This window comes from Capra hircus, unplaced genomic scaffold (assembly GCF_001704415.2).
Source record: "Capra hircus breed San Clemente unplaced genomic scaffold, ASM170441v1, whole genome shotgun sequence".
Classification (NCBI taxonomy): Eukaryota; Metazoa; Chordata; class Mammalia; order Artiodactyla; family Bovidae; genus Capra; species Capra hircus.
In genome coordinates this window covers 102,944-130,059 of record NW_017189962.1, presented here as the reverse complement: position 1 = coordinate 130,059, position 27,116 = coordinate 102,944, and the positions used below count along the sequence as shown (strand labels likewise).

At 56.4% G+C, this 27,116-nt stretch overlaps 1 protein-coding gene across 1 annotated transcript; it reads right to left on the bottom strand.

Moving 5' to 3' along the window:
- Positions 1–1,217: 1,217 nt before the first annotated feature.
- CUL4A (cullin 4A) lies at positions 1,218–26,885 on the bottom strand. Its single transcript, XM_018044970.1, has 19 exons — positions 26,704–26,885; positions 26,052–26,167; positions 18,064–18,167; positions 17,238–17,307; positions 16,253–16,326; positions 15,161–15,323; positions 14,857–14,946; positions 13,802–13,884; positions 12,027–12,094; positions 11,484–11,602; positions 9,850–10,042; positions 8,581–8,685; positions 8,255–8,365; positions 8,093–8,178; positions 7,403–7,510; positions 6,072–6,185; positions 5,433–5,711; positions 3,405–3,557; positions 1,218–2,670 (listed from the first exon to the last, which is right to left on the bottom strand). Exons 1-19 carry the CDS (start codon positions 26,855–26,857, stop codon positions 2,575–2,577), a joined length of 2,286 nt encoding a protein of 761 aa, XP_017900459.1. The 5' UTR covers positions 26,858–26,885; the 3' UTR covers positions 1,218–2,574.
- Positions 26,886–27,116: the final 231 nt, after the last annotated feature.

Below are 27,116 nucleotides of genomic sequence, written 5' to 3'. Positions count from 1 at the left end.
GTTGTTTTGACAAAAAAAATGCAGGAGGTATGAAAGGATGTGCAGTCAGCAGGTTCCCTTGGCTTCGCAAGTCCACTGTGGGTGCAGCTGCTGCCACACACGTGACTGCACACGTGCACACACACACGCGTGTGCAGGGGTGCTCTGCCCACTTCACGGCCCCCCTGGACCCTGTCCAGGGGACACGGCACCACACTCCTCTGCGTCCTGTCAAAGGACATTCAGGACTTTTTTCTGAACGTGCTGTTCCAGCATCGGAACTCCCTCCCGGCAAGTGTCAGGGCGTCGCAGAGACGTGGATTTTGGTGGGTCGGAGACACGGGCATCTGGAAACACTGAGCTGGTTGGTTTCCCAGAGGGACCATCACCCTGGGGCTGCGGGCCAAGCACCGGGGTCCAGGGGCAGCACCATCACTTGGTGGTCCTCCTCCCGACCCGTCCGGCCCGGCCTCCAGCTCTGACCCCATTTCAGCTCCCGCTCCAGGACAGCCCCTGCGTGCCCTGCGCCCTCCAGGAGCGCCCGCCTCCCAGCCCCTCCTGGTTCACCATCACACCAGGCTGGCTTGTAGTTCTGTGCACACAGAAATATTCAGCACGGCCTTATTTTTACTCCCAGATTTGCCAGTTTTTACTTAAAAGCTTTTCCCCGTGTAGATTTTTAAGAATGCCATTTACCTTTGTTTTTTAAAAGAGTAATCTTTTAAGTCATTAGGCTTTTTTCCACTCCAAGTAAGACGCACCTCGGATTTTCTTATTCCCTATCCAGTTTCTCTCCTGCTGTAACTTGGGAATCACTCTTGTCTTTTCAAAGGGGCTGTCTTTTTTAAAAGCATTATTTGGCTGCCTGGGGTCCCCGTTTCGGCATGTGAGCTCTGCTGCGGCATGAACGCTCTGGTTCTGAGCAGGGACTGAACCGGCCCCCTGCTTCGGAAGTCTCAGCCTCTGGCCCCCACTGGGACGTCCCACCATGTCTGTTTTAGAGGGGACACCTTCCTTCGAGTCCAGGGGGTTTTCTGCCTGCCTTGCCCTTCTCAGTCGTTTCCTCCCGTGTGCTTCACCTCACTGGCCTTTAAGTACAGTAAGACAGGACCAGGCACGGGGCACCGCGCGGGTGAGACTGAGCTCGGGCGGAGGCGCCGGGCACCACGTGACTGTCCTGGAGGGGCTTCAGGGGCTGAGGGGCGGGAGCAACATGTCGGGTGCGTACCACAGCTTTATTAATGTGATTTTAAGGCCAACTGAAACTACTTTTATTCAGAGTAAGTCTACATTAAATTACAGTATCAACAATTGAGAGACATCAAACTTAAAAGTCTAAGAAGCAGAAGCTACTGGTCTCTGACGGACCATGTGTGATGACCTCACAACTGAAAATTTACAAAGAGGGAAAGAGGACACGAAAGAGTGAGGGTTTTCACCTAGAAACCCATGAGATGTCACATTTTAAACACGCATGTTTCAAAAAGGGAGATCTTTTAATAATTTAGCACAAAAATCAAATTATATAAACTTGGTATATTCCAGAAAATATTGCTTTCAACACTTACACCATGATCAAAATTCCTTTGGTAGCTTTTAATCAAAACGAAACATGCTATTATGTAAAATATAAAGTACTTTTAAATGTTCTCACAAAAGTATCTTTGTTGTGGTTCCCACACGAACCAGCGTCCGCAGCGTGGCTCCCCTAGGCACGCGCGTGACGGCAGGGCCCACGGGGCCACCTCTGCGCCGCGTCGGTCTCCTCAAGGCGCTGACGTGGTCACACGGAAGACAGCCGCCGCCCAAGGCCGCAAAAACAGAACCAGATTGGACTGTCGCCATCGTACAAACACGCGGTTAGAAAAAATAAAACAGCAGTCGCCCCCAGGCCGAGAACAGGGGCTGCCAGGCGCAGCCTTAGGGCGGCAAACACACAGAGCGCTCCCGCTCAACCTCACAGGGAAAGTTCGCAAGCAGCGCAGCAGAAATGAAACGGAGACAGGGACGGGCTCGCGGCGCCACACACGCCAGAGCGACCTCCTCTCCACGAAGCGGAGGCCTCGAGAGGAGCCTCGTCCAGAAACCAGGCCTCAGAGGCTAAAACTTGGTGCCCAGGGACGAACAGAAGCTACTATGCGGGCTGCAGAGTCCACCAGCTGTGACACCTCAGGCTCTCCCTCCGGTCACCCGTCAGGGGCTCCTGCTCTGCGCCTAAGAGCTTGTGTCGGGAGCGCACAGTGGTCCTGCAGCGACGGAAAGCAGCGCGGAGGGTCTCACGCCTGCACACACGCGCACATAGGACATCGGCTTCTGGCACAAGAACGCTGCTTACAAAGGAGAATGCCTGCCCGCCCGCCCCACCTCAGCCCCTCTGCGGAGCCCTGGGGAGCCTCAGGCGCCTCGAGGAGCACGAGGAAGCACTGGGGGGAAGACACACAGCCACCTGCGAGCCCCGGAGCCCGGAGAGCGGCCCAAGGACCGCCCTCTCCGAGCATCCCCGAGCGGCCGCGCGGCTTGGGCCCCGGGGCCTGGGCGCAGCAGAGCGGGCTCTCCCTGAAGGGGCGTCCTGTGTGTCACGGGCACGGGCGGGCCTCAGGCCACGTAGTGGTACTGGTTTGGGCTGTCCTTGTCCCTCTCCATGTAGTCCCTGTCTATGAGAGACTCGATCCGCTTCTTCAGATCTCCAGGCTGGAAAAGAAGAACAGAGGCCCCAATCACAGGGCGTCCAGCTCATCACCTTGAGCGAGTGGGTAAGGGTACACGTCTACACACATCTGGGCAGGACCAGAAGCTCACACAGGACGACTCAGACAAAGCTCCCTGCTCCAAAGACAACGCCAACACCGTGCGCGAGCCGGTGTCTCCCGAGTAGGCAGTTGTGGGGCCCCTCAGTCTGCAGAGCATCCTGTGAGGAGACTGCACCCCACACTGTGCTCTCATCACTGGGGGACACCACACTCACCCCGGTGCACGCTGTCCCCCTGCGAGAAGGGGAGGCCCAGCCTTCAGGGTGCAGTGCTCTGCCCCGACAGCTGCAGGCCTCGCCCTGCGGCCTCTGCAGAATGTCCGGGTCTCCTGGGCAGGGGGCCCCGGCCCCTCCCACTCGCCCTGGGCCTGCGGAACCTGGGGGAACACAGCCCCGCCGGCCCGTCCAGCGCCCATCCACCTGAGCCTGATGCCACAGTCACAGAGAACCTCCCAGACGCCCGCCGGGAGCCCTCAGATGCTGGCACTGGGGACACTCCCGAGGCAGAGCGCCTGGGCCGGGGCCACGGCGGGCGGAGGGGAGGGCGCTGCTCTCTCTCCGCACGCAGAGGGAGGTCCCTGCTGCTAGTGGCCAGCGGCAGTGCAGGACAGACGGCCGACTCCAGAGGGCCAAGGGTGTGCAAACGCGGCGACTGGACGAGCCGACGCTCGCCTACCTTGACCGGGAACTTGAGCTGATTGTACAGCTCGGAGACGAGCAGGTTGTGGCCCAGCGTCTTCCTCATCTTCATGACCCTGACGATGGCAGCGTCGATCTGGTACTGCCGGTCCTGGAACACGCGCTCCGTGGTGCTGACCTGCTCCTCCACCTGCGGGAGAGGGCCCGCCGCCTGTCAGCGCCGGCGCCGCCTCCGTGGGGGCTGCTGAGCTCTGGGTGGAAAGCAGGCCAGACTGCAGGGGCCCCTGTTCTGTTCCGCGGCTTTGTCCAGTGAAACCACCGAACTTCAGCAACATCATCAGTGAATTTATAGGAATCGTGACACCAGTTAAAATGCTCTGGGTGCTGGCTTCGAAACAGAACTTAAAAACAGGAAAGAGCAACTGCCCGGGAACACGTGACCCGGATTTCTAACGAAAGCGACAGCTTAGTGGGTTGAGAGAGAGCCCACTCACGTTTTAAAACAGGGAGGGTGGCTGGAGAGCTTTCCTGACGCTAAGATAACCTCTAGCTGCTCAGAGGAATGTTTCAGGGGAAAGCTGGAACATGCAGACCACTGGAGCAGCAGAAGAAAATGTTCTTTAAAATGTGGGTCAGAGGAAGGTCTTCCTTAAGCTGACCCTCAAGTCAGAAACTGCAGAGGAACAGACTGGAGCTCCCACTGCAGAAGAACCTACTCACGTGGGAAGGACCCTCTCGGAGCGACAGAGCCACCTGCCCCCAGGCCCCGCGACGTGACAGGGCGCTCCCTACGAGTCAGGGGTGGGATGTTGCAATGTGCCAGGGACTCGAGACCGAGCAGCTACTTAAAAACGACGAGAAAGCGCCAGCAGTGACCCACGGAAGAGCAGGGGCAGGACCGGGGAAGCGCTGAGTCTGGTGCGCGCTCATGTCAGCAAAGCTCATGTCCTCTGACCCGGCGAGTCCAGGGTGAGGAGCTGAGACTCGAGACAGCCAAGCCAGGAGCCGAGAGCGTGAGTGCAGCTGGGCAGGGCACCGCAGCTGAAGGAGAGGCCAGGCCTGAGGCACTGCCAGGCTCTGTGCAGGGGCTCCACGCTCTTGGGTTCAAGTCACACAACGTGCGATTCTGCACACGTAAAATCCAAGTCCTGAGCTGGGAAGAGGCCCAGCTTAAAAACTGTGTGTGTAAACATCACAGGGCACGATCCCAAGAAGAAAAGTTTACGCGTGTGCAGCGGAGGAAAAAGCTGCCAACTCCAGGAGAGCCCAGCTGTGGAGCACGGAGCTGACAGGCAGGCCGCTGAGGAAGGATGGCCCGAGCACCCACCACCCCCTCGGCCTTCCGCGTAGCTCAGTCAAGGAAGCTGGAGCAAGGCTGAGGGCACCCCGTGACGGGCGTCTCAAGTCACCCACAGAATCTCCACACCAGCCCAAACAGCGCCCAAAAATAGGACACGAAGAACGCTTCACTCCATGTGCTCTGAACGTCCTCCTCACTGGGCAGCACGGAGCACCCGGGGGGCAGCACCCCTGGCCGGCTGCAGCTGTGGGAGCGGCCGTGAGGCCCGTGCAGTCAGAGCTGGCACTCCCTCTGGACGGAGCGGCTTCCTGACTAGGCCACGGTGCCCGTCTGCTGGACTACAACCCTGAGGGGCAAGGGCGCCTGCGGCAGGGTGCCCGAGGGCAGTGGCCTGGAGCCGGCCTGGACCCGTGGCCCTAGGGAGCCTGATCAAAGGCACAGACGCTCAGCCTGAACATGGAGCCCAGCAGCGAAGCTGAGACAATGGCGGGGGGTGGGCACAGTTGTTAGGACAGATCACCAGGTTTGGAATGAGGTGCTCCCTACGTGGACAGAAGGTGGGCTACAAAGACCTCAATAGGACATGTTTGTGTACACAGGAAGTTAACTGTTAGACGCGTGTCCTTCTGAATTTCACTCTTGAGTATAAAAGTAGTAACAGCTACGCTAAAGCATCTCACAGACACAAGTGTGTAATGAGCGTCGAGAAGTTCCTATAGACCTACGGTCCCATGAGCAGGGAAAGCGGAGGAAGCGGATACATACTGTCTCCTTCATCTGAATCTGGTTGATCTTTATGCGAAAGAGCTTGTGCTTGAACTCTGCGTTGAACAGGAACTTGTCTCCATCCTCCACTTCCTTCCCTTTGGGGCTCTTGAGGAGGACGCGTGCTTTGCCGCAAGCCAGGGACTGCAGCGTCCTCCGCAGCTCACTGTCCTCGATGCCCGTGGCCAGCCTGATGTCCTCGAAGCTGAAGCCGTCCCCTTCGTTGAACATGAGCAGCACCAGCGTCTGGAACAGGGACACCTGGAACTCCTTCTTCCCCTGAAAGAGCAGGAGCCACACAAGTGGGTCTGCCAGCCCGCGGACACCGGACGAGCCTGCGTGCGGGTGTGCTGAGACGGTACTGACTAGTCAGCAGAGGGGAGACGCCCTGAGGGGCCTGTGTGCGGGTGTGCTGAGACACTCCTAACTAGACGTCAGGGGAAAATACATCATTGTTTTACTGATTAAAACATCAGCCCTCCGACTGCTGCATTTTACTGACTTCGAAAAGCCCGTGTTGAGTTATGCTGAACAATCCCTTCCTCTCTTTCTCAGCTACCAAAGTCTGACGGCAACTTAAAAACATTCTTTTCATGAACGTGCTTCGAAACCATTCAGAGTGGCAGGCGCAGGACTTGCCTCCTTGAACTCGGCCTTCAGCACCGCGTGGCCCAGCGTCGTCTGCCACTGGAGCTTCCGCCCGCTGTGCTTCCCCAGATAGAACGTCTTGAACACTTCCTGCAGCTTGATCATCTGTCAGCAAAGGAAGACGAGCGTGACTGTGCTGCGCACGCTCACTCTGACACGACCAGCGGCTCAGCGTCCGAGTTCCTAAGCCACTGCTGGGCCGAATGGGGCCTGCTCCGGGTCCTGACGGCGGCCCACCTGCGCGCGGCCCCGTGCTGCCACCATTCCAACAGCTCCTGCCAGGGGCGGTGGGGCCTGCCCCCGCTCCCGAGCCCCGCAGGCTGCCTCGGCCCCCACCCACCCCTCAACAGCCTCTGAGCCCAGGAGCGCCCGTGGTCCGCCTGCTCAGAGCCCGTGCTCTTGCCCGGCTGCGTCCAGTGGACGACCCTCGCTGCACTCCTCTCCCAGGGGAGGCCCTGGGACTCTGGCCCGTCCCTGCCATCCCTCCACGCCTGGCCAGTCCTGCAGCGCCGGCGCGCGCGCGCGCGTGCGCACACCCCAGGGGGAGGGGGGAGACGAGTGTCAACCAGCAGGCACAGACGGGGCGTGGAGGTTTTCCAGGAAAGAGTGTCAGCTTGCAGGGTCACACCCGCCCCGGGAGCGTGAGAGCGCCAGGCGGACTGTGGGGAGGGGTGCAGAGCCGTCCCATCGCGTGGGGAGATGTGGGAGGGGGCGCTGAGTCTGGGACAGCTGTGACAGACCCGGGGTGGGGGGACTGGAGACACAGGCTGGAGGCTGAGAGGGACGGAGCTGGGGCTTCCAGGGAACATGTGCGTTCGGGGTACAGGCAAGAGGAAAAGGAGGAGAGGACGCGACAGAGACTGCCTGGGGCCAGAAACGGGGGACTCCAGGAGACTCTGCCCTGCGAACAGGAAGGGTGGGTCCGGGCAGCAGCACGTCTGCCCGGGTGCCGGGCCCTGGGCCCAGCTGTCCCCCCGGAGGCCCTGGGCCCACGCCGGCAGGCACACCCCATCCCCCTCAAAGGGCCCGTCTCAGCCACACACACGCCGTCCCTGCCCTCTCAGGCCCTGGCTCTGGTATGTCGGGTGGGAGCATCAGCCAGCCAAGGAAGCACGAGGCTCCCACACAGGAGCTTTTTAAACCAGCGCCTCCGTGACAGGCAGCCGGCAGAGACAGACAAGGAGCGCCCGCTGTGAACGCTGCTCACAGAGAAGACGCGGATGGTCAGGGTTCAGTGAGCGTGGCTGGCACGCTCCCCGCGGTGCGTGGGGGCCTGGAGCAGGAGCGCATGGCAGCAGGATCTGGCTCTCGAGCGCGCTCACCTCTGGAGTCAGGTGCACCTCCACGGGCGTGTACGTCGGCCAGTAGCCCATGGTCAGGATGTTCACGGTCAGGTCTATGGAGCCCGGGTCACTCTGGTTCTGCATGTACTGCACACACAGGAGGCCAGGACAGACGGCCACTTTAGAGCAGCGCCCAGAACTGACCTCCAGAAACCGATGACCCCATTTCCCAGCTACAGCTCACCTTGAGTTTCATTTGTTCGAGCCCCTGGAACATAGCCCACTGAGGCCACACACCCTGGTCCTGGAGCATAGCCCACTGAGCCACACACCCTGGTCAAACGCCACTGGGAACGTCTTTCTTTACTTTTGTCCCAGATATGGGTCATTAAACTCATTTAAGCCAGAGTTTCAAGTGCACTTTTAGGAATTATTTTTCTTTTCTTTTTTTCCAACTGCGTCACACAACTGGCAGGACCCTAGTTCCCAGACTGAGGATTGAATCTAGGCCCTTGGCAGTGGAAACCTGGGGTCCTAACCACTGCACCAACAGGGAATCCCCAGGGGTTATGTTTTTCATTTTGAAGTGTTTTGAGTATGTGAAACATTAACAGCGTAATTTTTAAAGACGAGGATTTTACACAGTTCACATACTTATGTACAAAATCACTTCACAGAATTTAAAATAGCGTGTTTTTAAAAAAGCTGTTTCACTTGAACACAACTTGCCTGCTTGAAATGAACCATGATGTCCTTGGAGAGCTCCATGTCCTTGAACATGCCCTCCAGCTTGCTGGTGAACGCGGCCCCACACTCTGGACAAAGCAGACGGCGGGTGAGCATCAGGGAGGCCCTGTGTGGGGGCACTCACCCCCACCCCAAGGCGCTTACCATGCTTCAGCTTCGACAGCATAGATTTCTCAGCATCGACGGAGGCACTTTTTCCAACCAGGAGTCTTTTTGCTAGATCTTTTTTGTAAAAAGCTTCAAACACGTCTTTACCTATTTATAAGCAAGCAAGAACCACATAAGACATTTAACAGTTGCCGTCAAAATGTTCATCTCAGCGTCTGACTCGGCCCAAGAGGTGACCACGCGCGTGTGCGAGCCAGCTCTTCCCGCTGAATCCCCACAAACCCCCTTGCTCCGTGCACAGCGGCCGCCACCGCGGTCCTGTGCCGGTGGGGCGCCGCGGACGCGCCGGGGGCCCAGCTCACCGTGGATGAACCGGAACAGGATCATGACTTTGTCCAGCATCCTCTCCAGCTCCTCGTCTGTCGCCTCCTTGTTCCCTGCTCTGAGCTTTGAGTCTACGTGCTTTGCTGTAAGAGAGGATATCATTTGAAAAATAAGCATTCACTCCACAATACAATACGTATTCTAAATACAAAAAGGAAGATCTTTAATTTCTCCAAGAAAAAACACTTGGAACCTTCCCAAACTGACATGTTATTTTGTAACAAAAAGGCAAACACCTGATGTTCTAAGATCTGTGCTTTCGAGGCTCTGAGAACACACCCCGCGGTCCCACACTGGAGCTTCCTGGCACACGACCGCTCCAGAAGCTGGAGCAGCCCGCCAGCAGGATGTGCGGCGATGTGCGGGCAAGGCTTCCTTACGCAGAAGCACTCCCCTCAGGGCCGGCCCCTCAGGGACAGAGTGGGTCTGCCTGCCCTCCTGCTTTCGAGACACACAGGCTGCCTCGACCTGCCCGAAGGAAGGGAGAACCCGAGCTCCCCAGAGTCCGAATGTGTCTTTAGAGAAACCACAGTCTATAAAGTGGCACAAAGGCCAAATCAAGCAGGTGCATTTGAACGTCCCCTTCCGTTGGCTCTTCTTAGCTCTTCCCTTATCGCTCTTCATTCTGAACATCACAATGTACACACTCGTAACCCCCACTTTCCCATGGCGCCTCCAACAGCCCACACCGGAGCTCAGCCCTATACCACTGCCTCACACCTCCCTGCCCACTGCCTCTGGACAATTCCAAAAAACCTGCCTCACTGATGAGACTCCACGAATCCTGGGTATATTTTGGTGTTATCAGGAAATAAGTATACAAAGGGATCATTTAAAAGAGTGCCAATCAATCGCACCACATTTAACACTGACTGGGGGATACAAGGTCGAGCCTGAACAGCTCTCTCCTGTCAGGCGCTGTCGAGAGGCCAACAGTCACCCTCCTAACATTCCTACATGACAAACCCAGGCCAGCTTCTGAGCAGGAAGAGCTCTGGCGCCGGGGCCGTGCAGGCAAGGAGAAATCTGCTCGTCTCATCCTGCTCCTGAGACGTCAGGCTCCATCTTGTCACAAAACCATCACCACACGCTCCCAATGGAAACACCACGTGCTCACATACGGATTCAGCACACAGAAGCGCACGCTGGTGTCTGTGGCTTCCGGAAAGGCGGCCCTCTCAGGCCCGCCCGCCCTCCCCGTGCGGCGCGTGCTCCCGGGGAAGCCTGTGCGCGAGCCTGCTCCCTACCGATCAGCTCCGCGGGCTTGTTGGGCCGCTTGTTGATGAACGTCTCGAAGGACTCTTTCATCAGGTTGATGAACTTCTCGCTCCGCTGGAAGCACACGTCGATCACGTGGTCCACTCGGTCCTTGAAGTCCAGCAGGTCCTGAACCATGTCTTTGTCTTTCTCAGGATTGATGACGATCGTTGTCCCAAAAGTCTGCAAAACACACCAGCTCAGCCACAGGGCTCCGACGCCGCAGTTCCTCTCCTGCTACCAAGCGACCATGATGGCTGAACAACTTAATCACTCCCAGTACTAGATGCTGAATCCCTCTAGAAGCTTCACAAATTTAGTGCACGTTCTAAAAATTGAGTGGGCAGGCAACTAACCTTTAGGGTTACAATTCTGCTTCTGGAAGAACTTTTACTTATAAATCTCTCAAACAGAAATTAATCCTCTTAACCTTCTACACCTATTTGGACTTCCTAACAATAGTTCTTTCTCTTTCACTTCCAACTGTGGTTTAGACTCTGGTTTTTAGCCTGCATTTTTATTTAAGAAATGCTATTTAAACATGACTAGAAGTCTGTATGACAATAACAGTTGGCTATCTGACTACACAGGACACACGAGGAGCTCCATGTCAGAGGTGCATGTGGGGGTTCAGACCACTGGCGGGAAGGCTCAGGTGAAGCGGCAGAGAGGCTTCAGGACGGGCCTGGCGTGGCCTGCAGGGGTGGGGGGCAGTGTCATGGCTCATCCTCAGCGGACACCTGGGATAGGCTCACAATCCAACGTCTCCTGTCCAGACTGGATGCTGGAAAGCTGCCCTCCTGTGTCAGGACCTGGGCCCGTTCTTTCAGAACCCCTGGGCGGCAGAACCCTCGACCCCCACGGCCTTTCCTGGCATAAAGCCCAGTACTGACCAGGCCTGAGTCACGTATGCCTCTCGGCTCAATACAGAGGCACAAAATCTTGGGGGTGCGTGTGCGTGTACAAGCTTTCCACGCGCAGGCCTGACTGTTCCCTTCATCTTTCTTACTGAGCTGAATCTTCCTCCTGATGGTTACAGGCCTGTGTGCAGCAAGAAGAGTGAACGTGTGCCTCGTGCGCCCAGCCTGGTCCCCGGTGCTGACACACGGGCCCCAGCCAAGCAGCAGCACAACCAGGACCCCGGTCCTGACGCAGCTCACGCCTGCTCGTCCAGACGGACCACACGCTCACCTACACCTCGCCGGGGGCGCAGCACCCAAGCCCAGCGCCACACAGACCGCTCCTGTTGCCTTTTTATAACCGAAACACGCATAAATCCTGGGTTTCCGGGAAACAAAGCCGCATACACCCTACCCAGACATACCAAACTGTGTAACAGTTCCCACTGAGCCAAGCATGAAATCATGTTTCAACAGTAGATTCACAAAGGCAACTTTTTGAAAATCACAGCTGTAGAACTCCGCTAGTCTCCGCTAGTACTTATGCAGACAACAAACGGCCAAACAGCAGCTTTTAAAGCATTCACACCTGGATGCTATTTATCCCCAAGACCGTGTGCTCACGGGACCCAGAAGGCGATAGGCAGGTCCAGCCGGGCCCGCCTGAGCCTGCCGGAGAGGAGGCAGCTCTGGGGCCCCCCCGCCCCGCCCCGGGCCGCACGCACCTTGATGTACTCGCTCCAGTGCCGCAGCAGCGCCTGCTGGCCGCCTCGCACGCGGCTGAACAGCTGGTACATCTGCGTGAGGTCCGGCACGCGGTTCTCGTCCAGCAGGTGGTCCAGTCCTGAGATCACACGGCAGTGCTAGCTCAGGCGGCAGGTGGACAGGGGTGGCCAGGTCTGCTCACTCCCCGGGACCCCCTCGCAGGCAGGAGGCAGCCCTCAGGGCCCGTCGGCTGGCTGCCATGCGTCCACGCTGGTGGTCAGCCCAGGCCTGAGCACAGCGAGACTGTCTGCCCGCCAGAGGCTGGTGTCTTTCAGCCCTGACAGGACTCCGGTGACTTTAGCCCGAACCTTCCGTGCTCCCTGCCCACCCCCTCAACACAGCTGGTAACCCAGGCCCCCCCACCCCGGGGCTGAGGGCTACCACCTGCGACGATCATGGTGACTGTGTCACAGCAAACGGCCCCAGGCTGTCACGGCTGCTCCAGCCCTCTCACTGAATGCAGGACAGGCGGTCAGAGCAGGCACGAGAGGCGGGAAGCCTACCTTTCTGCAGAATTGCTGTTAGATGTTCTCCCAAGAGCTGCTTCTCCACACAGGCGATCAGCGGTTTCCTGGTGGGGGTGGGGGGGGTGCACAAGGAGCCCATCAACCAGGAGGGATGGGCCCACCCAGCGCTCACCTGGCCTCGGGCCACCGAGTCCAGCGAGAAGGGCGGCAGCGGACGGGGCCCTCTCGCTCCAGCCCGCTGAGCTCCACTCCCCGGGACTCCTGGACCGCTGCCCCCAGTCCCGCCCCACTGGGTCCCACAGACCCCCCGCCGCCCCAGCTGCCCCTCTGCTCTCACTTCCACCTGTGTCCTCCCAGGATCACACATCAAAGCCCGACTCCTCACAGAGGCTGGGAGTGTCACACGCAGCACAGAGCCAGATGCCCTGGAGACGGGCGTGTGGGGCTGCGCCTGCACGAGGGGACACGGCGCCCTTCCAGGGCCCAGGCCCCTGCTCGCTGAGCCCTGTCCTCGGACACCAGAGCCCTGCTGCACTCCCAGGACTCGCTGAGCTCGGGCCCACTCGAGGGACTGCTCCCTGCACCACCTCACGTGGCCCGCACCACAGCCCCACACGGACAGAGGCCGGCAGCCACCTGGGCTCCAGGCACTGAGGGCTGGGGAGGGGGCGTGCAGCCCGGGACTCATTTACTGGCCTCCTGCACCTGCTTTCTCTGAAAGTCACCTTTCGCCCTGTGGACACTGCAGAAGCCACCTCAGCGCCCCTCAAAACCCTAGCCCAGGGAGCCACCCCTCTCCACAAGCCCTCTGCTTAGCCTGCAGTCACTTCTCGGAGACGGGGTGAGGTGGGGCTCGCATGCCACACCTGCACCCAGGGGTGCGAGAGCCTGCAGGAGGGCTGAAGGAGCAGTCTCGGGGCCTAGCACCAGGGGCTGCTGGCTGGGGCATCCCACCAGACACAGTCCTCTGCCTCGCTGCACCCCAGCCCCCGCGGTCCCACGGCACCTCCAGCTCCGCGTCTGGGGCAGCCTGCCTCTGCTCCAGCCCTCTGTCCTGTCGAGCTGCCCGACTGTTCCTGCCTGTCGCCTCTCTGTCCTGTCGAGCTGCCCGACTGTTCCTGCCTGTCACCTCTCTGTCCTGTCGAGCTGCCCGACTGTTCCTGCCTGTCACCTCTCTGTCCTGTCGAGCTGCCACACTGTCCCTGCCTGTCACCTCTACCCACCCCCCGCCCAGGCCACCACAGCCCGCAGTTCAGTGCTTTTCCTCCTAGAAACATCTCTCTTTTCCATCTCCCAGGTTGCTGCTCTGACCTTCCTCACTTGAATAACGTTACGTGCCTGACACAGACACTCAAAAAACTTTCCCTTGAATTTCTCCCTAGATACTCATCGATTCAGAGAAAAAAATCAGATGAAATGAGAAAATAATGGGGCTTGCATTAGTAGCAAACCAGTTCCGGCGACATCGGTACCTCAGACGTCCAGCCAGAGTTCACAGCGAAGCTGCCTACGCTCAGTGGCGCCCCATTAACGTTTCACAAATGACAGATTCCTAACATAAATTAAAAGTGGCAAAAAGACACCAAGTATCTGTTCGAATCACTCCTTTGGACAGGATCTCAAGACAGGCCACTTGGTCAGTGCGACTCACGACTGCTGAATAGTCTCGAGTAATAAGCAAACTGCTCGAGGACCAAAGCCACGTCCAGGGCCAGAGAGCAGCGAGCGAGTCTGCGAGAAACCGTGTGTCGGGGAGTGGAGGGGACATCGTGTCCCGGAGGCCCGCAGACGGAGCCCGGAGCAGTACTCACTGTGTGCTGTGATCTAGGTATGTGATCACGCGGTCCGCCTCCTCCTCCAAGCGCTTACTCACGTGGTCAAGGTACTCTGGAACCTTCCAGAAAGAACATTGAAACACATCAGCAACAAAACACATTCTTCACGTGACCCAAGAAGTTCAAACGCTGCTTTAGTGGAAGACAAAGCAGAACAGCACGCAAGCCAAACCGGAGCACCGGCCGATGGGGTGGGGAAGGGGCACGGCGCCCGGGTTAGGCTGCGGCGCCCCGTCCACACGGTGCGGCCAGAGGGCACCCGTCACACGCTTCCCCCAGGGGCCCCAGGAGGCTGCAGGAGATCGCAAACCACACTCCGAGTTTCCGGGGGTGAAGGGCGTCCGTGCTGCCCCCTGCTGCACAGCTGGGGCCCGAGGCGCTGGCCCGGGGTGGTGCCCAGGCTGCCCTCCAATGCTGGCCCCAGGGCTTCCTTTTGGGCTGGGCTCTAAGGCTGGAGAAACCAGCTAGAGAGGTTTTGGGGTTTGATTACCGTCACCTGGCATTCCCCCATGGCTTTTAGGGTCTTTTTTTTTTCAGTGTCTCACACAGGTAAAAATGTTTAGCATATGGGGTCTATCTTTCATATTTAAGCGTTATCTTTAGAGAACTCCCTGGCAGCCCAGTGGTTAGGACCCCACGCTCCCACGGCAGGGGGCACGGTTCGAACCTTGGTCTGGGAACTAAGATCCCACAAATGGCTCAGCACAGGCACCCCTCCCCCCAACACACACACAAAATTATCTTTCATCATATTGTTTCAGCTTGAGCTCCTTTATGTAAACCAGAAGCTGCTTTTCTGGTTTTTTTAATGGGGGGACAGCAATGGAAAAGTCTCTAGAATAGGGGGGAAATTAAACCCTCAAGATACTAAGAAAGAATCTCATTACTGAGAACTGAAACTAGATTGTAGCTTTCAGAAGATTTTGAGGAGAATGTTTGCCGGTGTGAAAAGACAGATGCTTAGAAATCACACTTGGATACACTTCTATGAAAACCAAGTAAGGCACTTCAGAAACCTCTCGGCGACTCACCTCTCTTTCTTGCATTAACCTTTGGCCTTCTGCAGCATATAAACAATTTGTTTCTTCCAAAAATTTCAGTTCAAATGAGTCTTTATATACCTAAAAAATGAGCAGAGTTACTGGCCAATTACAGCAAAGAAGCCGCTCATCCTGAAGGCTGACCCCTCGGCGAGGGCGGCTGGCTGCACTGCCACGCCCCTGCAGCGCACACGTCCCCGGGTGCAGAGGGACAACACTCCCCCATTTTTAGCCAACGCCTGAACGGTGTGGTCTCCAGCGAGGTCTGACCCTGTCCTCGGGCGGCCGGGCCCACCTGGAGGTCAGACAGCATGCCCAGCAGGCTCCGCAGCAGGCTTCGGTCCACCGCCTCGCCGCTCCGCTCCCGCTCAATCAGCAGCAGGATGCCGTCGATGGTTTTCGTCTGGACCGTTTTGTCGCTGATGATGTGGTTTCTGAACAGCTCTAGCCCCATGTCCCTGCACAGCAGAAAAACGAGACTCGTCGGGTTCACCCATCACAGATTTTGGGTGAAGCTCCAGACATACCTGCTTGCTAACTCGCTAGTACACAAGTCGACCTTTTTCTTTTTTAATTTTCCTCTTGACAGTCTGGCACGCCTTGTGCTTCTTCCCTCATCCAGGCAGCCTGTTTCCTGCGTGAGTCAGTGGGTCCCCCCACCCTGCCCAGGGCTCCAGGGCCTCCTGTCCTCGGTGTCCCCCCCCCTCCCCGAGCCCGTGCTCCAGCCGCTGCATCTGTCTGCGCCACAGGACCGCAGAATGAGGATGCAAACCAGAGCCCGCCACCCGTCCTCAGCCCGTTGCCCGAGGATTCAGGAAGAAGTTCACCCGTGGCTGCAGGCACCCTCTTCTGGAAGCTGAGCTCTCAGCTCGGGCTCCAGCAGCTCCCACTCAGCCAGCAGGACACACCCTCATCCCCTCCGCCCTCCACCGCCCACAAGCCGCGTGTCCTGGGCACAGCACCCGAATTAGGAGTGACTGTCCGTGTGGATGGAGGCCAGGAGGGCTGCGGGTGAGCTGGGGCAGGCTCCTGCACAGGCTGAGTTGCTCGGGCTGCGGCCAGGAGGCAGCAAGCAGGGACCCAGGTGACAGGGGCGCAGGGTCCCGGCTCACACGGCCCCCCAAAGGCCCCGCGTGCAGAGCAGGGGGAAGCTGGGCCCTGGCGCTCGGCACCCTCAGAGCAGAGTGAGTGGTGGAGACTCTGAGCCTGCCAGGCCCGTCCCGGGACCCCATCGCCCGCAGGAGAGCCCGTGGGACTGCCAGCCACCACCTCAGCGGCCACCCCTCAGAGATGGATGCCCCGGGCTGAGGTCCACCGAGGGGCCCGGTGGGTGCACAGGACAGACAGACGGTCGGGCACGCACAGCAGCCGCAGCGCAGACACTCACCAGATGGAGGGCAGCGTGGAGTTCTGCAGCACGTACGTGCGGTCCAGGAACAGGAAGATGCTCCGGATCATGATCTGGGGGCAGAGCGCCGGGTCAGCCCGCCCCAGGCCCCCGAGTGCCCGCGCCTCACATCTCACACGGCTGCCTCCCGAGCGCCTGCGCCTCACATCTCACACGGCTGCCTCCCCTGAGCGGCCGTGTCTCACATCTCACACGGCTGCCTCAACGAAACCCTCAGGACCGACGCCCCGAGTCTACTTGCTCCCCTTGGTGTTGGCTTTTCCTTCTTCATTCAGAAAATCTGACGAAGGATTTCACAGCACTCGGCCTCTGAGACACGCGTGACCTCAGTTCCTTCCCCACTGACGGGCTCAATGTCCTTAGCCTGGGCTTGAGCACGCCTTCCTGGCACGTGGGCACGCGGCCCTCAACTGGCTCTGCAGGCTCGGGGCTGTGGGGGCCCAGGACTCTCCTCTCAGGGAGCTCCCCAGACTGTTCAGGAGCTTTGCTCACACAAGCACAGAACCCTCCTGATGGACACTCGCCTGTTTCTATCGCTCACGTGGTGCTGGGCCTGGAAGAGACTCTCTCGCTGTTGCCACTTACTTCCGCTAGGAAACAAAGAGCGCTCGCCCCATCGGAAGAGCTACTGACCTGCCTCTGCTCCCCCTCTCCTAACTCTCAGCCAGGCCACCCTGAAAACTCACACACATAAAGCCAAATTAGAATCAACACAGCCACTAAGTCGAAGCCTGGCTGTCCATAGGTACCGGGAAGCCCTGGGATTCGGGCTTGATTCTCAGGCACAAACTGAGATCAAGGAAAACTCCAGAGGCTCACCAGGAGTCCGAGGCCCGGGGCTACCTGTGTGTGTGGTCTGAAGGCCCTGAACAGGACAGACCCCCAGCCCTCCTCGCACACCGAGGCCGGCACAGGGAGGAGGCACCTGGGCCGCCAGGGCCGCAGAGGCCGCCGGCAAGCTCACCATCTGTCTGCAGTGATCCTGCCAGCATGTGTTAATCTTCTTGAGAAACAACACGCTGTCTAGCGAGTCTGTGGAGGCCTGCTAAGGAAAGCTTCAGAAACACAGGCTGATTTACTGCCGTTTTTACCCCTTAATTTCAGCTCTCTTCACCAGACTACCGCACGCTATTTAGTACTCAGAGTACTGAAACTCCAGAAGCTCAGAAGCCACAAGCGTGGTTTCTGAGTCCCCACAGGCCCCTACGAACTGTGATGCACCTGCCTCACCCCTTCACGCCCCCCCTGTACCCTTCCCTCCCCTGCCGGGGTCAGGCCCCGGAAGGAGGAAGCGGGCCTGCTGCCAACAGCAAAGGCCCAGGGTGGTTTCAGGCAGCGAGGCCCTGAGCTGGAAGCCATTGAGCCCCCACCTGCACACTGCGAGTGGACAGGCAAGGCTTCCTTCATGTGGCCAAGTTTGTGGCAACCGGTTACAAACCACAGAAAACCAACAAGAGTTTTAAGAACAAGAGTAAACAATAGCAGAACTCAAACTTCAAGATATTTTTCAGAACGTTTCCTAAATACTTCAAACCGGTCTTAACAAACGGACACTCTCACTTTAATCAGATCAGCAAAGGAGTTTAAAGGTAAAAAAATTCCACTTCAAAAAAATCTGTTTTGTTGGGTTGTATGACGTAAATGCAAGGTTTTGTTTCCATAAACAAAAGAGCATTTTAAAAGTTTTTGTTTTAATATTAGGGATATTCGTTCATTCTTTAGTCTATTAATGTTCAGTTTCAAAATATTTAGGTAACGAATAGGAATCGCCTAAATAAAAAAAAGGATATTCTCTGAACTGAAGGATCTGTGCTTGGACGTGGCCTTCGCAGGCCTGGCGCAGCTGCTGGTAGAGTGTTGGGGACACTTTGTGGGAACAGAGGTTTTCAACAGCCTGAAGACAAAAGGAAAAACGAGTTATTCGCTATGAATGACAAGCTTGTTCTTTAAAAAAGTGCATTTGTGCAAAACAGCTACAACCGCAACAGAAAGGCGCCCCTTCACCACGTACACGGGCTGCACCATCACAGTGACTCCGGGCCACCGCTGCTGGAACTCCGGAGACCAGCAGAGTGGCCCATAACAGCAGGGACCCAGAGCACGGACGCGACGGCGCCCCGATGCCCGTCCGAGGACCCGGGCCCCGAAGGGGGCGCACCGCAGGCTGGGCTTCTCCAGACGCCCCCAGGCTCCCTGCTCAGCAGCCTCTGATCCTGGCTGGGCCCCACTCACTGGAGGACCAAAACGGGCCTGAGCCCACGGGCCCTGGTCTGCGGTGGGGCTGCAGGGAGGAGTGAGCCGGCCCCGAGGATCACAAGGTGAGACCAGGCCCAGAAACACCTGCTCCAGACCCTGAGACCATCCCACGACGGGAGGGGACAGCAGACCCAGGTCCTTTCAGGTTCATGAGTGGGTGACGGCCCGAAAGGAGCTCAAGGACCAAGGTGCCAAGTGTGGGGTGACTCTCAGACTTGTCTTAAATTAATGGAGAAACAAGCGTTTGTGGCGGAAACAATTTTCATAAAATGTTATCGATCCGCATCAAAGAAACAATACGTGTATATCCTTACCAGTTCTAATAAAATTTTCTTTCAAATCTCATGTACAAAATCAGCATCTGATCCAATCCAAATATGAAATACTATGAAGAGAAATGCAGTGTTTCTACTGCCTATTTCTGAACAGTTTAAAAAAGTAGGTGGGAAACACAGAAGGGACACATTTAGAATCTTTACTCAAATATAAGGGCGACTGATATTTTTATAGCGATAAAGAAAATAATTATGTAAAGAAATACATAATATACAAAACACATGGATACTTACAAGGTTCAAAACAGAACATGGAATAATGATAAAAATTAAGAAAACAAGAATACCTTTCCCTTACATTCTCTGTGTTAATGTGAACAAGGGGTTCCCATCCACGTTTTCTGTCTACACCCTTCACTTCCTTTCTCAAACTTAGTGGTTTTATAATTCAGTCCAAGATATACTGTCCTTTTCCCTCTTAAAAAAAAGGGGGTATAATGTCCTAACAAAGACTTTTGTTCCAGTAGTTAGTCATTACACATATAATTATTACAAATTAAGTTTTTACTATAACACATGAAGAAAACATATTTCCTTTGGTAAAAATCAAGATAAGCTCAGTGGTGTGCATCCTTAAAGGAAGCACATCTTATCAGAAGCATTTTCTGAATGCTCCAATTCCTGAGGCAGGTGTCCGTGTCCTCAAAGCAACCTTTTCCGGGCTATGAGCTTTTTGGTGAATGCTGTAACCTGCTCCCCCTCGTAGGTGCCCTGTTTGGCATGTGCTTACTATTTACACAAAGTCCACTGAGACTGTTTTTAACTTGGAATCTGGAGCATGCTTGGAGCCCGAGCCGAGCCCCGGGGCGCCGTCACCTCTGCTGAGTCACTGCTGGCGTCTTCGTGTTACAGGCGCCCGGTCACCTGCTCTCCCCCGCAGGAGGGCGGGTGGCGGGGCAGGGACGCTGCAGGCCCTTCTCCCCAGAACTAGCTCGGGAGGTTTGGCCACACTTGGGAGATCTAGAAATCCCTCTCTGGGGGCACGAAGCCCCGCGTGGGGCCGTGTGGGCAGCACAGGGGTCTAGGGGACGCAGCGCCCAGAGAGGGCGAGCAGGACCCGGGTCCCACGGGCACCAGAGTGACGGGGTTTTCCTCGGCCAGCTCGGCGGCCCGTCAATCTCCCAGCCCCGCCTCCCTCCCCGCGGCACCACACCCGCTCTGCACACGCTTATCTGTGTCAGGACAGACAGCCTCCGGGCAGAACACTGAGCACCTCCCACGTCCAGGAGCAAACCAGCGGAGGGGCGCAAGTGAAAAACAAACCCGCCCTCCCGGCCCGGGGGAGGCCGCGCCCCAGACCCCTCCAGGGACGGACGGAGCAGCCCGGGGGAGGCCGTGCCCCCGACCATTCCACAGACAGACCCGCCAGGGCCCTGCCCTTGGCCTCGGCCTCGGGGGCGGGCTGCCTCCTCCAGTCGCCGCGCCCCGTTCAGCCGTTCAGCCGTTCAGCCGAGTGGGTGCCAGGCGCGCCTGAATTTGACAAGCCCACCGCACGGGAGGAGCCCCCACCAGGATGCTGTCTCCCCAGGTTCCCGCCCACGAGAAACCTGTGAAGTGCAGCGCAAAAATGGGCCTGAGTATGGGGCGAAGGGTAGGGGGGCCCAGGAGACCCCAAGGGGACAGGACGCCCACCCTCCCAGCCCCAGCCCCGAGCCGGGATGTGATTCCCTCATGCAGAGGGCCGACTTCCAGGAGGGACCAAGGTGCTGAATTGCAGAATCCTTGCTGTTAAGCCTAAGCTATCTGAACCTGAATGCTGCATTTCTGAGTAACTCGCGCACTGAATTCTCTCTCGGTTACTTTATACTCTCCAACAGGCCATCAAGTAGTGTCCACCCGTCTCCCACTTTCCGGGCTCCCTTGCTCTCCCGAATCCACCCTGTGGGTTTGTCAGCACCCGAGCCCACCCCACGCTCCTTCCCCAAGCTCAGCAGGTACCAGGGTCACGGGCTTCTCCCTAGGACTCGGCCCCAGCAGCGTGGCTTTCCTCAAGTGCAAGTGTCCTGGGACAGGTTTGAGTCTGAGCATCAAAACCAGCCTGAAATCCACACAGATCAGACTCGAGGCTGCAGAGGGGGAGGAGAGGGACGCCCTGGGAGCTGGCAGTCGGCAGATGCAAACTCTTACACTTAGGATGGATGAGCAACAAGGGCCGCTGTGGGGCACGGGGAGCCACGGCCACCTCCTGGGACAGACCGCAAGTGAAAACCCATTAAGAACAAACATGTCATACGTGTGTGTATATAAGAATACATACATGAAATATAAGAACACGTGCGTGAAACTGACGCACTGCGCTGAGTCACTGTGTGACTCCGCTGCAGAGACCGGCACAGCGCTGTGAGTCAGCAACACTTCAGGTTTTTAAAAAGTCAAAAGCAAAACAAAAATCCAGTCTGAAATCAACATATAGCCTCCCCTGAAACTCTTCTCGAAAGTGCTCAGGTTCCCGTGGCTCCACAGAGCTGCCAGGTAGGACTAAGACAAACACCCAGATACACTTTCTCCAGTGAGCTGGGATTCACACCCAAGTTCAGAGAGGATCTATGTATTCAAACTCCCCTCCTCCTCCTCGCGTCACAGGAGGGACTGAGTGGGGTGTGGGTCTACTGGCCACAATCATGGTCAGAACGTCCCTTCCCAGCAAGGAGCGGCAGGCGGGCTGGAGCTGCCCTCGGCCTCCGCAGAGGCCTCTGCAGGCCTGGCTGCCTGCAAGGGGGAGGCTAGACCTGCTCTGGGGAAACTGGTCAACATCCAAACAAGAGGTGCCCGCCCCCTTCAACATCCTGAAAACCTCCTCAAACAGAACCAACCTTGCAAGCTCTGGTTGAGGACTGTTATCGAACAAAAGATTCTGGCAAAGTGCGTCCCACCCCAGCACAGAAGCTGGGGCTCTATGCTGAGGCCCCAGGGCGAGCACCGTCCACGCCACCAGAGCCCAGGGTAACCTCCCCGCCACGCCACCTACTCTCCCCACAACCAGCGCCATGGGACCTGGGCAGCTCACTCTGCAGACACACACCACTCCCAAGTTCTGAGCAGCCAGGAGCCCACCCTTGCACCTGCCTCCAAAGGGCAGCCAGTGGCCCCTCAAACCCTCCAGAGACGCCCCCAGGAGGAGTGGTGCCACTGTGGGGGGAAGCACCCCAGGCCTCAAGGTCCCAGGACACCTGGAAACACCATCTGTGATAGTATCCATGGCAACCACAATGAAACACATCCTGGGTAAAAGTCCAGCTAAGAGAGCGCTGGGCAGTTGATACCAGACAGTCAAATCTCCAGGAAAAGAGCAATAATGAGCCTTAGCTGGAAGATGTAATATTTTACTAAATTAAAAGCCCCTGAGTTTGGGCGCATGGTGGGACACTTGCTTTTGGCCCAGACAAAGCCAAGGAACAAGCCTCACCCTGCTACTGAAATAATACCCCAAACCGCAGTTTGCAAAGCACTGCACACTGGGTTCTGAGAGGCAGTGACCTCGGCAGACAGAAGACAGACAAGCGCCGACCACTCGGGCGTCCAGTGTCCAGGCCGCAGCGCAGGCGCCCTGAGCTGAGGACTCAGGAAGGCTCTGCGCTGGCAGCGGGGTCCCGGACAAAGCCCTGCTCTCGTCCTGCCTGGCACACCTCACAGGCAACAGCCTAAAAGGTCAAACTGACTCCAAATAATTTAACCGAGTCGGGAACGAAACTCAAGAATGTTGACAGAAACACAGAGGATCTGGCAGACAAAAGACAAGTCAGACCCACAGTGTCTGCGTCCAGCCAGAGCGCCGCACGGCGGAGAGGGAGCACACAGGCGGAGGGGAGCGCACAGGCGGAGGGGAGCGCACAGGCGGAGGGGAGCGGGGCCTGGCAGACCAGGACGCAGGGCAGCTGGGGCCACGCCCACGCGCCAAAACAGTTACCTAGGCACACAAGATACGAACCAGATTCAAACTGAACGCCTAGAGAGGAGGAGGGCGCCAGGGCGAAAATCACACCTGATGGCATCACGGGCAGACCAGACGCCGCAGGGGAGCGTAAACAAGGGGATGAGCTGAACAGCTTCGTATCCACTGAGGAAATCCGTAGCTGAAAATCCTTCCGCCAAGAAAGCCAGGATGGCTTCCCTGGGGAACCCTCTCAAGCATTTAGGGAGAAATAATACCAACTCGATACAAAGTCTTCCAGAAAATGAAGAAGAGGGAATATTTCCGATTCATTTTTTGAGGCCAACATTACTCTGACACCAAAATCAGACACAGACATTACATGAAAATAATACATCAATATCCTGTTACCACAGATACAAAAATTAACAAACGGTTGGCAGACTGAATCTAACAACACATTAAAAAAAGATAATACTCATGACCAAGCAGGACTTACCCCAGAATGAAAGACCAGTCTAAGATTTGAAAAATCAATCAACGTAATTAGCTACCTAAAATACAAAAATCAGACGACCACCTCGACAGTCACGTAAGAATTTATCAAAATCCAACATGTAGTTCTGATAAAAATGCTCAGCAAAACAGGAACAGAGAGGAACTTCCTCAACTCGACAATGCGTATTCTGGAAAAACCCACAGCTAGCATCGCACGATGTTAAATGATGAAAGGCTGGAAGCTTTCTTTCCTGAGACCGGGAGCAAAACAAGTGTACCTGCTCTTTACATTTCTGTTAACCATCAGAGGCTCTAAACCGTGTAATCAGGCAAGAAAAGGAAATGAAAGGAATGTGGATCAGAAAGGGAGAAGGGGAGTCGCTTCTGTTCACAGGCGATGTGGCCGTGACTGTCAGCGTGGAGAGTCCAGCGGCACCTACAAAAAAGCTACCAGAAAGAAGCGCAACCAGCAAGACACAGCACAGAAGATCAATGTGTGAAATCATCTGTGTTTATACATACTATCAAGAAATTAAATTTTATACCACCTTTTATAACACTATAGAAATATGAACTGCTTTTAGGGATAAATCTCACAAGGCCTGTGCAACGGGGCTAGAACATGCTGCTGAGGCCTGACTGAGCAAGAGCCGTCCTTTGTGATCAGCTGGCTCAGTCTTACTGAGATATAACTCTCCCCACACGCATCTAGAATCCCACAGAATCCCACCCAAAATCCTAGAACGCTCTTCTGAGAAACTGGCAGATTCTAAAATTCATACAGAAATACAACGGACCTAGAAGAGCCAAAACAAGTTTATCCAAAAAAGGATAAAGCTGGAGGGTCAGTGCTCCAGACTCTGAGGCTTCAGGCTCTCATCCGGACAGCACTTTCTGATGAAGGGACAGAGCAGCTTGCTGGGGGAAGCTCAGACGCCTTGCCACGCGGCACTGGGCCAAGAAGATATCCACAGGGAGGACAATGAGCCTGGATTTACACCTCACAAGAGATACAACAACTCACCTGCAAACAGATAATACACCTAAATGTGAAACTAAAACCCTAAAATGTCCACAAGGGAATAGAAGAGAGAATCCATACCACCTTAGATGAGGCAAAGACTTCTCAGACAGACACTACAAGCACGATCCATAAAGACCAAACTGATACAGACTTCATCAGAATTTAAAACTTTTGCTCTCCGAAAGCCATAGTTAAGAGACTCAAAAGGCAAGTTGTAAACTGGGAGAACATAAGTGCAAGGCAAATATCTAGAATAAGATATGTACCCAGAATACATAATGACCCCAAACACGTGATGGTAAGAAAATAAACAAGACCATAAGAAATGAGCAGAAGACGTGAGCACACACTTCAGTAAAGCAGGCATCAGGAATGGCGATGGGCACAAGAAAAGACACTTAATATCATTAGGGGGTTGCAAATTAAAACCAAGGTGAAATCCTACTACACACCAAACTAGAACAGCACAAATTAAAGGCTGGCATTGCCAGACACTGGCACAGACATGGAGCATCTCAGACTCCCACACGCCACCGGCAGAGACAAAAAGCCATGACGCCACTCTGAAAAGCTACGAAATGTCTTACGAAGCCCAGACATTCATTATCGCACGATGAGCAACCATGGTACCCAGAGTACTTGGTGACAAAGAAGCCAGTTACTGTCAGAAGGCCCACACGAAGTGCAGAAGCATTCCCCTAAGTGAAAGGAGCCAGGTACGAGAGACCGCAAGAGGCACGGCTCCATTTAGACGAGGTTCTAGAAGCGGCAGAATGTACCAGCAGACAGCAAGTCAGCGATTGCCAAGGGCTGGGAGTGAGGAGGGGTGGCTGGCCGCACAGGGGCCTCCGGGCACTGTCTGTGGTGACAGAATGTTCTGCAAGTGGACCCGTCTGATAAAACTTACTCAAGGACACATTCCATAGCTTAATAAAGTGGTTAAAACACACAACAGACTTAAACTTAAGACAAAGAAGGCACATATGTTCACCAAACTGTCAACAGCAGTCTTTGGGTGATAGGAATATCAGGGATTTTCATTTCCTTCCATGTACTTTTTGCAGTTTCCATAATTTTTATAACGTAATTGCTTATGTAAACATGAAAAGGTTTTATTTATTTTTTACAAGTATCAAACTTTAAACTTTTTATGTTGCACTGGGGTACAGCCAATTAATGACGCTGTTGTACTTTCAGGTGAACAGCAAAGGGACTTAGCCACACATATACATGTATCCATCCTCCCCCAAACCCTCCTAGAGAAAAAAACTTAAACTCAAGTCTCTCAATAGAGAAGCTAGATATTAACAGAAATGCTATTCTATTGCCTGAAGCGTAGGTAAGAGTTTCACATACAACAAAATGGATGATAATCTGCTGCATATTTGGAAAATGTCCTATGGCTCTTGGAAACACGTTTCTCTCCTATAAATGGGTTAAATTTAAGTACCTTTCAACAGCTTAAGCCTGAAAATGAAATAAAAATCCCACAACCACCAAAGCCAGAAAACAGTCCTTGACTCGGGACAGGATGCCGCAGGGCTCCTGCTGTTTCTGGTGGAGGCAGATACTTGGATTCTATTCCCTCTTTCACTGTCTCTGAAACAACACTGGGGACTACAGAACCCACGACTGCCTCACGGTTCACCGGAGCTGGATTATGGTGCGATTTAAACAGCTATAAAAAAGTCAGGTAGGTGGAAAGCAGGATGCCAGCACCCTAAGGGAAGAGAAGGCTTCCATCTCAGCCAGCCTGCTATGAAGCTCTGCTCTTGGCCGCCTGTGGACCCTTACCTGATAGAGCTCTTCCAGGTTGTAGCGGATGGAGGTGCTACTCTGTATGGCTTTCACGGCTTCATGAAGCTTCTGCCAGGTGTCCTGAGTGTAGTTATCAGGCAATTTAGGTCTGTCTGTAAGTGCAGACACAGTCAGTAGGTAACAGCACCCATGCCAACAATCACACGTCTTTAAAAAACCATTCTACGAAAAAAGTACTTCAAAGACACACAGCTAAGGAACGCGGGCCATTGTTTTCCCCGTACAAGGTGCCGTGTTTATAAATCTCTCGGGTTACAGACTCTGCAGCCGTTCCACCTTCGTTTCACTAAGTAAACACGTCCAAGACGGCCGGTGTGAGCGCGAGCGGAAAGCATGAAAATCTCAGTGCTCTTTCACTCAACGAGCGGACTTCCCAAACGGGAGGCCGCGGAAGAGTTACACTCCCCTCCACGCGGCCAGCTGCCCGAAGCCGCCCCCGGTGGGGAGGACGCCGCGGCCTGCGCGCCCGCCCGGCCTGCGCGCCCGCCCCCCCCCCCCCCCCCCCCCCCCCGGCCTGCGCGCCCGCCCGGGGCCGACCGCGCCGCCACAGGGTGACCGCGCCGCCCGCCGAGCGCTCGGGCCCCGCGGCGCCCGTTCCGGCCCGCCCGCCCGGCCGGCCCGCACCCACCTCGGAAGTTCTTGATCACGAGCTTCCTGGAGCCGCCGGCGCCGCCGGGCTTGGCGGTGGCGGCGGCCGCGGCGAGGGACGCGGGCTTGGTGAGGCCGTTCGTGTGCCCGACGAGCGCCGAGAAGCTGCCCTTCCGGGGGCCCTCGTCCGCCATGGCCGCGCCCGCCCCGGCCCGGCCCGGCCTCCCGCCGCCGCGCTCCCCCGGCCCGGCCCGGCCTCCCGCCGCCGCGCCTCCCCGGCCCAACCGCCGCCCGGCTCGCGCGCTCTGCCCGCGCGGCCCGGCCCCCGACCGAACGCCCCGGCCCGGCCCGGCCGCAGGCGCGCTGGCGCCGCAGTCCGCGTCCGCCGCGGCCCGTGGGGAGCCCGCAGCCGCCGCGGCCCGTGGGAGCCCGCGTCCGCCGCGGCCCGTGAGC

Coding starts and splice junctions, on each gene's coding strand:
- CUL4A (XM_018044970.1), bottom strand. CDS start 26,857: ATGGCGGACGAGGGCCCCCGGAAGGGCAGCTTCTCGGCGCTCGTCGGG. Junction 26,168..26,703: donor CGTGATCAAGAACTTCCGAG/GTGGGTGCGGGC, acceptor CTGCACTTACAG/ACAGACCTAAATTGCCTGAT. Junction 12,095..13,801: donor TACCTAGATCACAGCACACA/GTGAGTACTGCT, acceptor CACCCCCACCAG/GAAACCGCTGATCGCCTGTG.